Below are 14,852 nucleotides of genomic sequence, written 5' to 3'. Positions count from 1 at the left end.
CATATTTCAACCCTCACGCTTCTTTGTTTTTCCCCAATTCCCCTTCCCAGGTGGAGAGGGGTCATCGCGTGATAGAATAGTTGTCTAAACGACAGCAAATTGTTACGAGTGTCTCAAACCTCAAGACAACGCAAAGTCTCGTAAGGTTAAGACACGTCGCCAGCTTTCGCGAGAACAGCCAAAGTCCGTTTTTGATTGATGCAATGCTTCTTCCCAGCGCGCCTCCACGCATCGAATCCTGGCACCGGAGTATGAAATTATTACCCGATGGTTAAAAAAAAAAAAAAAAAGCATTAACTTGCTGGGGTTTTCAACGTCACAAAGCACGTTTTCCTTGATTTTCAATTCCGTAAACAGCGGGGGGACCTGCAACAGCAACGAATGCGTAGCCGCTCCGGCAACCAGCACGGGGAAATCCAAAGAACACCTGGGAAAACCGAAACTAACTGAAAATGTCATGTTTTCATTCTAATCCAGGCTGTCACACCTCTCGACGGGGGACGGGGGAGGGGGGACGGACCGTGCCACGCCTCTCCGGGGGGGTGGGCGGGGCCGCCGGCCGGCGGCCCCGCCCACCCCCCCGGAGAGGCGTGGCACGGTCCGTCCCCCCCCGCCCCGCCGTGGGCTGGCGCGTCCCCCCCCCCCCCCTCCACGCCCCCGGGTGGGCGCGTCCCGGCGGCCACGTTGACAGGGCGGGAGGGGTTGCCGCGTCCGCGTAGCGCCGCGCAGGGCGGTCGGGGTCGTCACCCGGTGCCACCACAGTCCCAAAATGTCTTCGCCTCCCAAAGAGAAAGCAGAGACGCGGGCCGGACACCCTCCTGCTGGTACGGCCGCCGGGGTTCCCGTCTCTCCGCTTCTTTTCTCAGACACGGGGACGTTGCGGGGGGGGTGGGGGGGGCGTCTGAACAGCCTGTGGGGGGGGGAGGCCCAACGCCTCCGGGAGAGCCCGGCCCGGCCAAGTCTCCGGTTTGCGGGCTGCCCGCGGCTGAGGAGGGCGATGGCGGCCTCCGGCGGGTCCCGCCGCCGCCGTTGCCCCGGGGGAGGAAGGGATGGTTGCGAACGCCGGGTGGGTTTCCCCGAGCTCTTCTGCTCCAAGCGACGCCTGGTCCGGCTTTATGGCACCGGGAGGTCCCCGTCCCCCTCTCTGCCTGCTGCTCTCCCGGCCCTCTGGTACTGGGGGGGAGATGCTCCCTGCCACCCTCTCCCCCGGGGAGCTGCCTGGTCTCAGACATGTTCCTCCTTGGGTTCGTGCTGTTTGGCATCTCCAGCTTCTGGTCCGGGAGAAGGGCAGTGTTGTCTTCACTGCCCCTCGTCCATGAGCGTGTCCCCAGTCCTCGAAAGGCGGTAGAGGCCTGCGAAGCCACCGCCTGGGGCTGGTAAAGGCGGGAAGGGGAAAGAAGCCACCTGGACCACCTCGCAGCCAGCCTGGCTTGTTGGCAGCACTGTGGCAGCAGGGTGTGAGCAGGCAAACTGGGAATTCATGGTCCTCCCCTGTGTCCGTTTTGCCCGTGGGCCTTGCGGTGCGAGTGAGTGCTGGAGCAGGCTGCAGGCTCCTGGCTTTGATTCTGGAGGCTGGCAGGGTAGGGGGCAAGTACAGCTGCCCAGCGAAGGAGCTCCGGCACCCTCCATCCCGCTGCTGACTGCTCGTGGTCGAGGTCGGAGCTGTGTCCCACCTTTGGTGCGGCACTGAGCTGCCACCCACCATAGACAGGGGCTCAGGTAGGGTTCAGCTGCTCACAGTCCCTATGTTGTCTTCTTCCTTCACGTACGGTTAGTTTTTCGTCTTCTTTACTACAGTTTTCTTTAAAAAGGGAACTTCAGTCCCTGCACCAGCAACTTCTCAAGTGTCTTCTAGTGTTTCCTGGTGGAATAGTTGCGTTTGGGCGTTTTTTAAGTGTTTTAGTCAAAAAATGCTGAAACTTTTAATTCACAGGGTGGTTAGTGTTACGTTCAAATCACTTGATGAGATTTAAAGCTAAATTTGAAAACAGTTTGTGAACCCTAATTGAATTCTGCTCTCTTTATAATGAGGACCTGAAATTCCTTTAAATAGATAATAGAAGTGAGAAATAATGGTTTTGCTTTGCATGGCAAATACAGTTCCAGCAGTACAGTTAAGCTGATCTCTTGGCTGAGCAGAGTTGTCCTCGTTCTGCAGCCTCCCTTGTCATGGCATCAGCTCTTACTGACCTCCTGGTGAGCTGGTTGGGGGAACCAAACCAAACTAGCTTTCCCAATGTCGACAGCTTTTGCTGCCATAGCTTCTCGAGCTGGCTCACTTTCAGGTCAGGTAAACCTCAGCTTCAGTGTGAAGGGATGGTTAAGACCTTGGGATGGTTTAGCTATGTCTTCCTGCTGCACCGTCGATGGGATAGAAACAAAGGATAAATGGTGGATATTTTCATTTAGATGCTTTGTCACCATATCTTCTGATGTTGTTGCATGTTTTAGAGTTTTGCTTCAAAACCTGTCTTTTTAAATGGGTGTAATTTTTTAAAGACCTGAAGTGAGCCTCTGTAGGCCACATGAGAAACTAGCAATGCACAGTGCAAAAGTACACCTGGAGTACAGTACAAGGTTTCCGTTGCTGTCAGAGTATTTCAGTATTATTATTTTTTTTTTCCTTTGTAAAACATGCGTCCACGTATGAACCGAAGAACTTTTTCAGCTATGTGCCCTTTAAGATCGTTAGCATCACTGAGGGTTTTTTTTTGTGAGTATGCACCAATTCAGCTTTGGAAGGAAGGCGATCACCAAGTCTGTCTTTGAAGCCAGAAAAAAACTAATGTGTGGCAGTATCTTCAGGTCATTTCTGAAAGAAGATGGTTCTGAGCTGGTTGGCAGAGGAAGGTAGCCCTGTGGTCTCATTAACACTTGGAAAATCCACAGTGAGTGTGCTGGCTATAGCGGCTGAAGATAGGTTTTAATCCTCTATCTCAAGCTGGCTTAGTTCCTTGAATAATAATATAATGCAACAGGGCAGTTTGCAAACAAGTTTTAATAAAACGAAAGTAAAAAATTTCCTAAAAAAATAAATAAAAGATGACTACATAAATACAGGTGGAATTGTGTTCATAAATAACAAGGCAAATTCCTAGCAAGGCAAAAATGTGAATAGGGAATCTTTTTTGACTTACGGAGCTTCAAAGCTCTGGTTTTACTGCATACAGTTGCATAAAGACCTACCTGTAATTACGGATGTGTTTTACCCCACTGAGTATGAATTGGACACGTAAAAGTTAGGAAGGGTTTGGATCATCAAATTAAAGCAGAATTGACAAATCCATTGTTTTTCATATGCGCTGTTAGCCCTTGCTTACTGACTGTGTGCAGCCTGTTAGCTTCCTCTCTGCATTGATCTTTCACATAGGGGGGAAAAGATGACAAGAAAAGCACTTGAAAAGACAAAGGATAATGCAATGGAAGGAAACCTCAAGACCTCAGGCTGGTAACAGGGTGCACGAAGTTACTTTGAACTCCTTTCTGAAACTTAAGAGGGCCCCAGCATCAGCTTTATTAAATATCCGTCTGCAAGTGAGATCAATGCATCTATAATACGTTGCTGAGTAGGTTTGTACAGCTTGCAGTCCTCTGTAGAGGTCCACATAATTATACTTTTAGCTGTTCATTTCTTCTAGTAGATACTGTGGAGGAATAAAGCAAGGCAATTGTGTTAATAGTTTATTTATGAAGCTTTACAGTAGGTTTGTGAAAATAGTTATGTGCTTTTTCCTCCGTTAAAAAATATAGCTCTGAGCCAAGGTTTCTGTGAAATTAAGGTATGTAATAACTCTTACTTGCGTTCTTGTTTTGTCAGACACTAATGTATGCTCCCTTAAGCTTGCAGAATGGCGTACTTTGTGTTTCCTTCAGTCTTGGCTCTTCATACATCTTATCAATGTAATAGAATCCATTATTATAGAGTACATAAGAAATAAATTTTGTATGAATATTTAATACTATGCTCAAGGATAAAGGGGAGCTGCCAAAGCTCTTGGTTATACTCTGGATTTCTAAAAGTTCCTGTCCGGTTGCTGTGACCAGTGGGCAATTTGGGTGGAGCTGGAAGGTGTCCCCAGGAAGGACTGCCTCAGGTCTGCCACCCGAGTGAGCTGGGGACGGAGCCATCGCTGAGCTGTGGTGGTGCTTGGTATGGCTGTGACACGGTGGGATTTTTTTTCAGAGTTCAGTCTTGGAAACTGGGTGCAGTCTGAAAGAAGCACGGCAGTGAGGGGAAAAAGAAAAATGGGTAAATAGGCTGAGAATGTTTACCGACTCTAGATCATCTTGAGTAGTAATTGATTAAGACAGGTTGTTTAATACATTTCTGAAAGGAGTAGTCGTACCCTTAAGAGGAACGCAGGCTGGTATTCACAGGACAAACAAGACAGTCCTGCGTGCCTCTCAGAGCAGGGGGGGAGAAACATGACAGGTAATAAATTTAAATGCGAAATTCGGCTCTTATTCAGCAGTGGGGCAAACAGACTTGAGCTGTTGCTCTTCTTGGAGCATGCTGGCAGATGGTCCCCTCTCTATTTCACACTTCAAAGGCTGGTAGCCTCTTGGCCACCACCACCATGGGGAGCCATTCCTGGTCCCCTCCTGCCTTAGCACAGGTCCCACCAGACCTCTCCTGAGCAACTGCAGCCTGAGGTCCCTCTTCTGCATGGGAATGACTTTCTTCCTAATCCCGACACCATGTCGTTGACACCGTCCTCTTCTGGGTACTGATTTCTGGCAGCGTTCTGGAAGGTGGTTTATCAGTTATTTAAATCCTCTCTCTGCTCTGTGCACGTTTTACTATGAGGAAATCTGGGCTCTCAGTTTTTTAAGAATGACTTTTAAGTGACAAAATCACCATGGTAAGCATCTGTCAAATTATGTAGTAAATGCTAGGCGAGTAAGAAGTAGATGAATCCTCGTGAGTCCCAAGAAAATCTCACAAATGGAGTGGGTTTTTCTTAGGTTGGTGGATGTAATCATCACATCTTCTCTCCGTCTAACCCTGATGTGGTGTAGCTTGGTTGAAACCTTTTGAAAAGGAAGGTGAATTATCACAGAAAGACTTATACGATCTGAAGAGAAAGCAGAGTATGTTGCAAGGGTATTTCTCCTCTTAAGCTAAATCTCTTGAAACTAGATTGGGTATGAGCATGTTGTGTCATGGGTGGCAGAGATGTACATCAGCTATATGTTCAGGACGCTGATCTAATTATTTCACTTTCCATCTCAGAAATACACATTATTACTGCAGTTGTTTGCTGGATTCTTCTTTCGATTTCCCAGATCTGCACAGTAACCCTGGGTTACTAAAGATTGTTCAATTATGCACCAATGTACTTTTAGCTGTCTGTATTATGCCTGTTGAAATTAGTGCAAAAAATCAGATTACTAAAATTACTAAATTACTTTATTGGTCAGTCACTATTATGTCTTTTAATTGTCTGGTTATTTACTTTTGTAAAGTGTTAGCTGCATATCTTTGCCAGTGACAGATAAAGAGAAAACAAGTGGCTGGTGGCCTGATGATACACGATATGGGAGGAGAGATATTTTAGACCACCTAAATTAGCACTAAATCTTCAGGTATTGTTTTCTTTATTTTTCTATTCGATGTTGAAGAATGTGGAAGCCTGTGTGTGTTGTTCAGAAGTGCTGTTTGTAACCTGGCAGATGTTGCTGTGGAGACAGCATCTTCCACAAAGAGTAATTTGAAAGGGAACTAATAAGAACTGATTGTGCAATGATGTTAAATTTATAAATTAATGTAAATAAAACATACCAATCTCTGATTAACTGAGGTGTTAGAAGACAGCACTTGACAGAACTCAAGAGTGTTTGCTTTTGCAAACAAACTTAAATTTCTAAGGAGTTTGCATCAAGGAAAATCAACAGGAATTTTAATTTTTGTTTCATTTTTAAAACTACAGTTCTTCGTTGCCTAACCTTTCTGTCTTTCCTTTGCCATGTGAAACACCTCTCACCAGTTTCAGTACTCTAAGTTTTATGCTGGAGAGAGAACACAAAATGGTTAGTGTTTGGGGTTTTTTAATGCATGATAAGGTTCTAAAACCTATTTCTTTGATTTTGTCTGTTGATTTGCTGTCTAGTTAATGTTCTTTATTGAATCAGAAATTTATCTTTCAAATATTACACAAAGCTTAAAATCTATTGAAAAAAATCCCAGGGCCAAAGAAGAGCTGTCACTTTCTCCTCGGGCAGGTCACTTTCTCTTTACAGCTTGCCTTCACCCAGGCTGTCATAAAATCACAGAATGGTTCGGATTGGAAGGGACCTGAAAGATCATCTAGTTCTAACCCCCTGCCATGGGCAGGGACACCTCCCACTAGACCAGGCTGCTCAAAGCCCCATCCAGCCTGGCCTTGAACACCTTGTCCTGTAAGCGTGTGTAGCGATGGTTGAAGAAAAAAAAAAAATTTTAAACCAGAAAGCAGATTAAGAACAGCCTGCCTGTTGCTCTGCTTAGTAGCTGCAGTGTTAGGCCTGGCTTGGTTCTTATTTTATATTTCGCTTTGGAGGGGATAAACGATGAACACAAGTGGATTTGCTTTGTTTGGTGTTTCAAAGGGATGCTTTCACGTTTGCATAATTTCTACAACTAAATCATGACAAGGATTTGAAACATGGTAAACGCTTATGTTTTGCAAAACAAAAAGCTCTGTTCTAAATGCAAGTTAAGAGTCCTCCTAACCTTTGCTTTTTATTATATAGTTCATTAAGTACTTCTTTGTATAAATGCTGTTATTATACCTGTAGTTTTTAACTTGAAATGACAAGTGAGGTTCTTCATCCCTTCTTGTTTTATGGGAGTGTTTAACATTCATGTTTGTGGCCTTTGGCATAGTGTTATGCAAGCCATCGCCTCCATTTCTTCTTCTGACTGCTGCAAGTTTGCAGGGGTGGAGGAAAGTTAAAATAGAGTTGAGTTTTCCAAAATGGTATTGGAAGCGAGTGGTAAAATGGGCTGCAACCTCTCAGGATGAGCAAAGATGGCATGACGTGAAAGAGAATGGCAGATGCAGTCCTGAAGCAGCTGTTCCTCACACTTGCCACTTTTAAACAATTTGGCCCCTTTTTCAAACTGTGATTGCTATGAAACTATTCTGTAAAATAGTAAAATAATTCTGTAAAAACTAGTCTGTAAAATAGTTCTGTAAAATAGTTCCCAATGGAGGGAAGGGCAGGGAGACTCATCCTTAAAACATTCTTCACTTACGCTGATTTGACTGAGGTTTGTTGTGTCTATCTAATTTTCATTTTAGTGAAAGCTGGTGGGATGCGGATTGTGCAGAAACACCCACACAATTCTGATGCCAAAGAAGAAAAAGACAAGGATGACCAAGACTGGGAAACCAGCAGGTGAGCATTTTAATTCAGTGCATGTGTGACAGCGAATTTCCAGCACCTTGAACCTTATCACCAGTTTTGTTTTCCTGGTGGATAGCACACCAAAGATACAGTTGTTTTTGTATGATAAAATTGATTTAAAGCGGTAGCAAGTTATGTGCTCCTTCAAGAGAATTGTGGAATTTGTGAATTTTTGCCTTGCTGAGCTTCCTTTGAATGATCCTGCCCGGTAAGAGAAGGTTAGAGAAAAAAATACAGTTCAAGTAAGACAATAGCCGCCTTAAAATCTCTCAACATCATTTCACACTGTGCAGAAATATAGAGGTTAGGCACATTTGCTCAGAAGCATTAGGTTGTCAATCTGCATATGAGATCATCTTGCTGTGTGCTGGGTGTGATTCTTTCTACCCTTTGGCCCATGTTCCTGTCTCTGTGAGGTATTTGACAATATGGTGCTTTTTAAAAGACAACTAAAAATAAATACTATTAATAGTATCTGCTTTTATTTTAGGTGGGAATTTAGCAATTTTACTGGTGGAGGATACCAAAACAGACGGTCATTACTGTAGAGTAATAAATCAGCTTAAAACTGTTAGTAACTGCTGTGTAGAGATGAAACCAGGGAGGTTCGATGGACTGTTGCTGTATTTCTGTTCGTACAAAACCCACCTGGTTTTGTGCTGCTTTCCTTGGCTAGCTGTTTTTCTTTGTGGCCAAGACTATATTTACCTGAAATCCTTATGTACTAGCTTATTGCATGGGTTTGTCCTTGCTATTTGCCCAAGGTAAAAAATAACAAAACAAACTAGAGAGCCATTCTCGTGCTTTGGTAAGTTGACCAACTTATATCATGTTTATTTTACATGTAAAACAAGGTTAATAAATAGGCATTGTGAAAATGTCTGTGTAAATAAGAACAAACGTTTATTTACTAAATCATAACTTGACTAGGAAACATGATTATGAGAAGGGAAAAGTAATTTTAATTAATGTATTCAAATGAAAGGCAGGAAAGCAAAACTTTATGCCGTTTATTCATCAAGCAAATTGGTCATCTTTTATTTCTGTTTAGTGGAATGTAAGTTGGAACAGAGTTTTTATTGCATTCAGGTGTTGTCCAAAGGAAGAAATCACATCTTGTGGTTAATTTAAACCTTGCTTGGGGATACATCCTTTTATTTAAGGTGTGTTATATACCTGCTTATTCTTGCATTTCCTTGGCATGCCAACCTCGTGGCGAGAGAATCTCATTAGGATCCAAATAAGAATGACTTCTTATGCCTGTTCACAGATCTAAACTTCTGTTACAATGTAGCTATCTGATTTATTCCTTTCTTCAAACAAGATTATAATTTTCACCTCTTGCTCAAAGAATGTAGAGAGAGGTTAAAATTTAACCTTGGTATTTGTAGCTGTGTCCGCTTTAGCAAGTGCAGTGGCACAGCAGAAGCATATCTGTAGGGGGAAACAGCTGGTGCTGAGGACTTTGTGTTCACACTGTGTGTGTGTTTTGGAAATTACTTAGTTTGGCCTTCTGAACTGAAGGACAAACCCTAGCTGGTGGGTGTTGGGTGTCTCCTTGGACTGCATGTTCCAGTTCAGCTTCATCTGCAAGGAGTCTGCATCAGGTGCCCAGGTCAGGAGATCAGTCCACGGTGCAAAACAATGCCTGGCCAACAGAACAATCGGGAGGAGTGCACTCCTGATCTTAAGATGCTGACAAAATACACACTGTATATTAATATTGTAAAGCAGGGCCGGGAGCAATTTTTATGCTTTAAAGGCAGAGGAGAAAGTTTAATGACCTCTAGAGGTACCTTGTTAACTAGAGAATAGTTAGCTGTTGCACCTCAAAATTCATTCCCTTGGCCACCTGATTGGTTTATTTTCAAAATACGCACTTAAGAGTGCGTTCTCCTCTGTGGTTTTCTTGTAGAGGATATATTATCAGTCCCTATTAGGCACTTGTGCGTACAGTGATTCTTGAGCCTGTATATTAATACAAAAAGCATTGGTCTGAACTCTTTATTTCTTTGATTTAATCCTCTTGAGAAAGAAAGAGGCAGGAGGGACTTAAGGAGCATAGTTAGATGGGAACCAGCAAGAATTATAAACCAAAACTGTAAGTTGGTTTAAAAGTCTAAGAGAAGTTGTTTTCCTGGTAGAACTGGGAAACCTTTGCCTCTATGAAGGAAACAGTTTAATGTGCCTCTTGTAGGCTCCCGTGGGAATACTTCTGCAGCTGGTGGCTGTACAAGCTATAGATGTGAGCAAGAAGTTATTTAGCCATAGACAGAATGAGCAAACTCCACAGGCCATAGTACATAAAGTTGTTGCTTGGCAAAATTAAATTACATTTGCAGTACATCAGCCGCTTTTGTGCTGGAAGGTGCAGTCCCCTGGAGTTTCTATGTATGCTCCCGGTGATTCATGGTGCCCTTTTAAAACATCGGGATTTCTGGTGCCTGTGGAGGGAAATTTGTCAGGAGATGGGGACAGGTTTATCAGGAGGGGGAGAAGAGGCCACTAGTGTTCTGTTCTGTGTTCTCCGGCACCAATATATGTGTACTTTTTTGTTTTTGCTGGCAGGTATTTTATGTCCCTTTGCTAAGCTGATGCAAAGACATCTGTGTTTCTGAGTTTCTACTCTCATGTTTTTAGTCTTTGCCTCATTAAGGTAGTATCATGGATATGATGCAATCTCTACTCCTTATTGCATTCAAAGTCAAAAGAAGCAAACAGCCCTTCAGGCAATTCTTATCAGGTGATATGGGCAGCTGACAGTGATGTGAGAGAAAAGAAGAGTAATCTGAGTGTGTGTGAAGAGGGAGGCTGGGATGATTGAGTGATTATTTTAAATCTCATTGTAGGCTTAGTTGAGGACAGATTAGTGGAATTGGCAGTAAATAGAGGCAGAAGATTTTTGATGTCTCCTGGAGTTCCCTGGGAGCTCTGAGAGCATGTGTCTTCCCCATGGTGGCATGAATCTGAGCAGCTGTTCAGCAAGAAAGCTTTCAGCTAGTGTTCATGGAAGTATCTGTGGCTTCAGAGACAGCTGGCATTGCTTTTGCAGCATGCTAGCAGAAAAAGACATTGGGTCAGTGTTTCTAGTCTTAATGTAAACAAAGCTGATACAGGTAAATACCCCTGAAGTAGCTAACTGTGCTGTGATAAAGGTGACTTTACAGTAACATTCACCAGGTATATCTCCTTTGACATTTCTTTTTCTCAGTTGTTTAGCAACTTGCAATCCAGTTACTGTAATTTACTCTGCAAAGTATTTTATTCACTTCTGGTTCCTAAAATAAAATTGTTATGACAGCCTGCCATTTCATGAAATGGTAGACTAACTTGTCATAATGGTGATTTGTGTTCCCTTAAAACAATATGTGGTAAGATGATTTTATACAAATTTAAACTTTTCCCACAAGGCAGTTCTCAACCTTGAATGGTAATGGGAATAATTTTATATGTCTGGTATTACTATAGTTTTACTTAAAGAGGAATGGCTGGATATTATTATATGGAGAAGACTCAATGAAAGAAGGGAGGGATTGTATCATTTGGTTTAGGTAAACTAAAAAAATGTGTGGGGCAGCCAAAGATAGCGGGACTGTTATGGTCAAGATGTCAGTGGTAAACTTGACTGTAAGTTGGGGTCCTCAGCCCACGTGTTCTTCAGAGCAACAGTGATTTTGGTCAGCTGGGTTGGAGAGAGGATACTGGCTGGATGAATGTCTGGTCTGATCTGTTATTGATTTTCTTATGTTTTTCTCATTGCTTAAGACTTGAATTGGGTTTTTTTGGGTATGGTTGCAGTTTTGATTGATTGTCAGTCATACTGATTGCTGCCGGAAGGTGTGTGGTTTTGTGGTTTTTTGGGGTTTTTTTGTGATGTTAGATGAAGGGGAAACATATAATTAGAAGTAGGGTTATGAATAGAAACCATCATTTTTCAGGACCGTATGTTGTCGTAGAAAGTACTTGGAATAAGTAGGCTACTCATAGTCCTGGGCTTTATTAGGATGCATGTTTAACTGAGATTTGCAGTATCACAGTCACTCCTGTGCCAGCATCTGACTCTAGCCATTATAAATGCTCCTGAAAGACAGGTAATTTGAAGTAAGAGCTGCTCGTTCAGTTTTGCACAAGAGCTTCATTAATTGTCAGTCTGGGACCTCAAGAAGAAACTATGATTATGTCTTAGCATCTGGATTTAAAAAAAAAATTAAAGCAAATATCTGGCTCATTTTGTTTTCTAACAGACAGGGTAAACTGCAAAGGCTTTCATGTCTAAAGACTCTTTCCTTCTCTTTTGTTATATTTCTGAAACAAAGTGGATAATTAGAGTGATTTAATTACTGAATATAAATGCAGTAGAGTGGTTTCTGAGTATACATTGTAAATTGTGTGTGTTTTGTATCTTAAACTTACCTGGAGATTGTGAATCCAGCATTATCTCTGACTTTTCCATTAGCTCCAGAAAGAACAAATTATGCAGCCTGGATTTTAATTCAGTTTAGGATGTGGATATTTGCCTTAGCTGTATTCATTGGGCAAAAGAAAAAGAAAAAAAAATTAAGAGGATAATTTAGAGTGTGGTGACTCAAAAGCAAAATGATGCTAATGAAGCATATGGGTGTCCGTATGTCAAAAAGCTGCTCTCAATACTTAGGCAGTTCCGTGGCGAGAGAGGAGTTGTTGAAGGCCCCTGTCATCCTTCAGGTATCTCTGTGTTACTTATTAAGTCTGAATGCGCTAGTTAAGCTGTGCCTGCTTTTTTTTCTTCTAGAAGTGTGGTAGAAATCTCAAAAAGTCAGGCTGGCAAGTAGATACTTTCATTCCAGAGTAAATTTGTTTTTCCTTTCCCTCACTTTGCTCTGTTGCAACTACCAAGAACTACGCTACAGGCATGATTTCTTTTTTTCATTTGCCACTGAAGATTTTGCTGTCACGGAAATGTAATTAATTTTTGCCTTGTAATAACCTGAGTTGTCCAAACTTCTGGCACAATTTAAAAAAATGTAAAGTAGATTATACAACTAGGCCATTAGAGCAGTTTTATATGTTTATTTACACCCTAAATATGGAAATGCTTCAAACTGTTTCTCTTCCTTGTATTTCACCCTGTCATTCTGGCTATTTAGCAGGGGCAGGAACTGTGAAGTCAAAGTCCTGACCCTTTCACTTGGGAATAGCTGCCCTTCAGTGAAGACCTGGTAAATGATGTCCGGTGTTCAGCTCGCTTGCACACAAGTCCTGTAGGAGGTAGTTTCTGTCACGGATGAAGATGCTTCAGTCCAGTTAGTTCTGATGTCTGTTGTGGAGTCAACAGGTGTTTGACAGAGGGAAATCTTGGGAGTTCTAAGCTAAAAAAAGAAAAAAGTGAGATACGTTACAGCTCGGCAAACATGGAAACCAAATCATGAGGGTCAGGGTGAATAGCCCGTTAGTGCTTCTCCCATGTAGTTCACCAACATAAGGCTGAAAGAAGACCTCTTTACCTGTGTTCATGCATCTATAAAACAAAATATTGGAAAAGCAAGCAGGCATTGACTCGGCATGGTGAATATTTAAGGTTAAAAGAAAGAGACAGGTTGGGACATCTTCTGATTAAGTTTTTGGAGAGAAAATAAGCAACTTTGGCGGGTAGAGGATTGAGTGATTCTCCTTTTTGCGCTTCAGTGTTGGCTTAAAAGGTCCCTTGGGCAGCTGTGTCAGTAGAAGCAGCTCTGAAGGAGTGAACTGATATTATGTACAACCATCCGTCATCAACATCTAGATCCTCTTCTTTAAGGGAATTCACATTTATTCTTCCACTTTTCAAACCACCTCTTCTTTCCCCTCTTTTTGGGGCCTGATTCTGTTACCTCTGTGAGCTGATATGGCTTTACACAAAGATTTGTGTTCGCAGACTATATTGCCATTTTATGCTTGACCGTATAAAAACTGAAACTTGGTTAAATGTATGGATACAGTGGGTAGGACTCTTGAGGGTTTTTATTCATGTCTTTGGCCTTTGAGCTCTCCTTACTCAGATGTGGAGCTTTGAAGGCAGTTGGCCTTAGAGGATGAAATGTCAGGGGGCAATGCAATGAAAAAGAAACCTGGTTGTGAACACCATGCTTGCAATTTCTGGGAAAGATGCAAGCTGCAGCAAACATTAGACACTATCCCATTATCATACTAGAGTTTGATGTTACTGTAACTTTTTCTTTACTTTGTTAAATATTCCAAAGGCTAAGAGGAGGTTCTGCTGGCAAAGGAGCTGCAAAAAATTTGCAACTGTAATTTTGTAATATTATTAAGCAGAATAAAGAACATAGTGCAGTGAGGGAAATAGCTTCCTACCTTCTCCAAAACATCTTTATCATCTTTATTTTCCAAAAAGATTCTGTGCTTAGTGCTTTTTTTTTTGTCCTTCCTCCATATCTTTATTATTTTGGACTTAAATTCACTTCACAATTAAGGGAATAGTTTCTTAATAGTGTCACACTCCTTTACATAAGTGATATTACCTTCAATGCATTTTCCTACCTCGTTATTCATCTTCACATCTTAATCTTTTGCATAGAGTTTTTACAATTACCAGATGCTCAAGTCGGAAAAAGTTTATAGAGGCATGATTTGTGTAATTATAAAAACAGACCCCAATATTAAGAGTTTTCATGTGATTTTTAGGACAATAGCTTCTGCAGATGACCAGTTACTTGGAGAAGTAGCAAAGTAATTGCTATGACCTATGTTGAACCACATCAAATGCATATACAGTTATAGATTTAACTATAAGTACAGAGAACATAATATGTAATGCTGATTTTTTTTTTTTTAAATGCAGAACTACTGTAAGGCAAGAAAAGAGGCTGTGAATATCTCCATTTAAGTAGTGAAAATATCTGTGAATGTAGGGAATGGAGAAAAAGCTAGACAAGATTATGAATGAAGCATTCTCATACAGGAAGATGTGAGTCTGCTGAAAGACCGTTTCATGCTTCCAGTATTTCTTGATGATTGAAGCAGTAAGTTGATAAATCCATCAGTGTAAGTGCTAGTTATGACATTATATGGATAGCTCTTTTCTTATTCCTGCAGTACTGTGTGCATGTGTGAAAGAACTAAAAAAAATCTGATATTTCCCCCCCTCAAAGTGAGTAGAAGATACGCCATCCAGCTCAGCGAGAGCCCGGTTCGATCCCAAAGAAACATATGCTGTCTTATGAAATTAGCTGGAAGGCTGAGTTGAATTGTCAGCCACGCTGGTGTAAGAAAAAGATTTTAAAAGAATGGAAGTCAGTAATTTGTAGTCTGTGTGATGAGGAAAGTGGGAAAAGCTTAGTCATACGTGAGAGGAAAATGCATGGGAAGTAGTATCTTATGAGTAGCACAGCTTAGTTAGCACGGCATTCCATGTCTGTATGGAAAAGTAAAATGTCTTAAGCTAATAGCTGGAGTGGTGGCATTTTGCTTTGTGCTTTTCTCTTGGT

General features: G+C 42.0%; 1 protein-coding gene across 1 annotated transcript in view; it reads left to right on the top strand.

Annotated features, from left to right (window-relative positions):
* The first annotated feature begins 663 nt into the window (after positions 1–663).
* Positions 664–14,852, top strand: part of DAP (death associated protein) — a 55,729-nt gene continuing 41,540 nt past the window's right edge. Inside the window, exons 1-2 of the mRNA XM_054191321.1 lie at positions 664–824; positions 7,284–7,380. Coding sequence (XP_054047296.1) covers positions 770–824; positions 7,284–7,380 — 152 coding nt within the window. The 5' untranslated portion in view covers positions 664–769. The remainder of the gene's footprint in view (positions 825–7,283; positions 7,381–14,852) is intronic.

Source organism: Rissa tridactyla, chromosome 2 (assembly GCF_028500815.1).
Source record: "Rissa tridactyla isolate bRisTri1 chromosome 2, bRisTri1.patW.cur.20221130, whole genome shotgun sequence".
Classification (NCBI taxonomy): domain Eukaryota; kingdom Metazoa; phylum Chordata; class Aves; order Charadriiformes; family Laridae; genus Rissa; species Rissa tridactyla.
The sequence above is the reverse complement of the archived record's forward strand: the minus strand, read 5'-3'. Positions and strand labels throughout refer to the sequence as shown.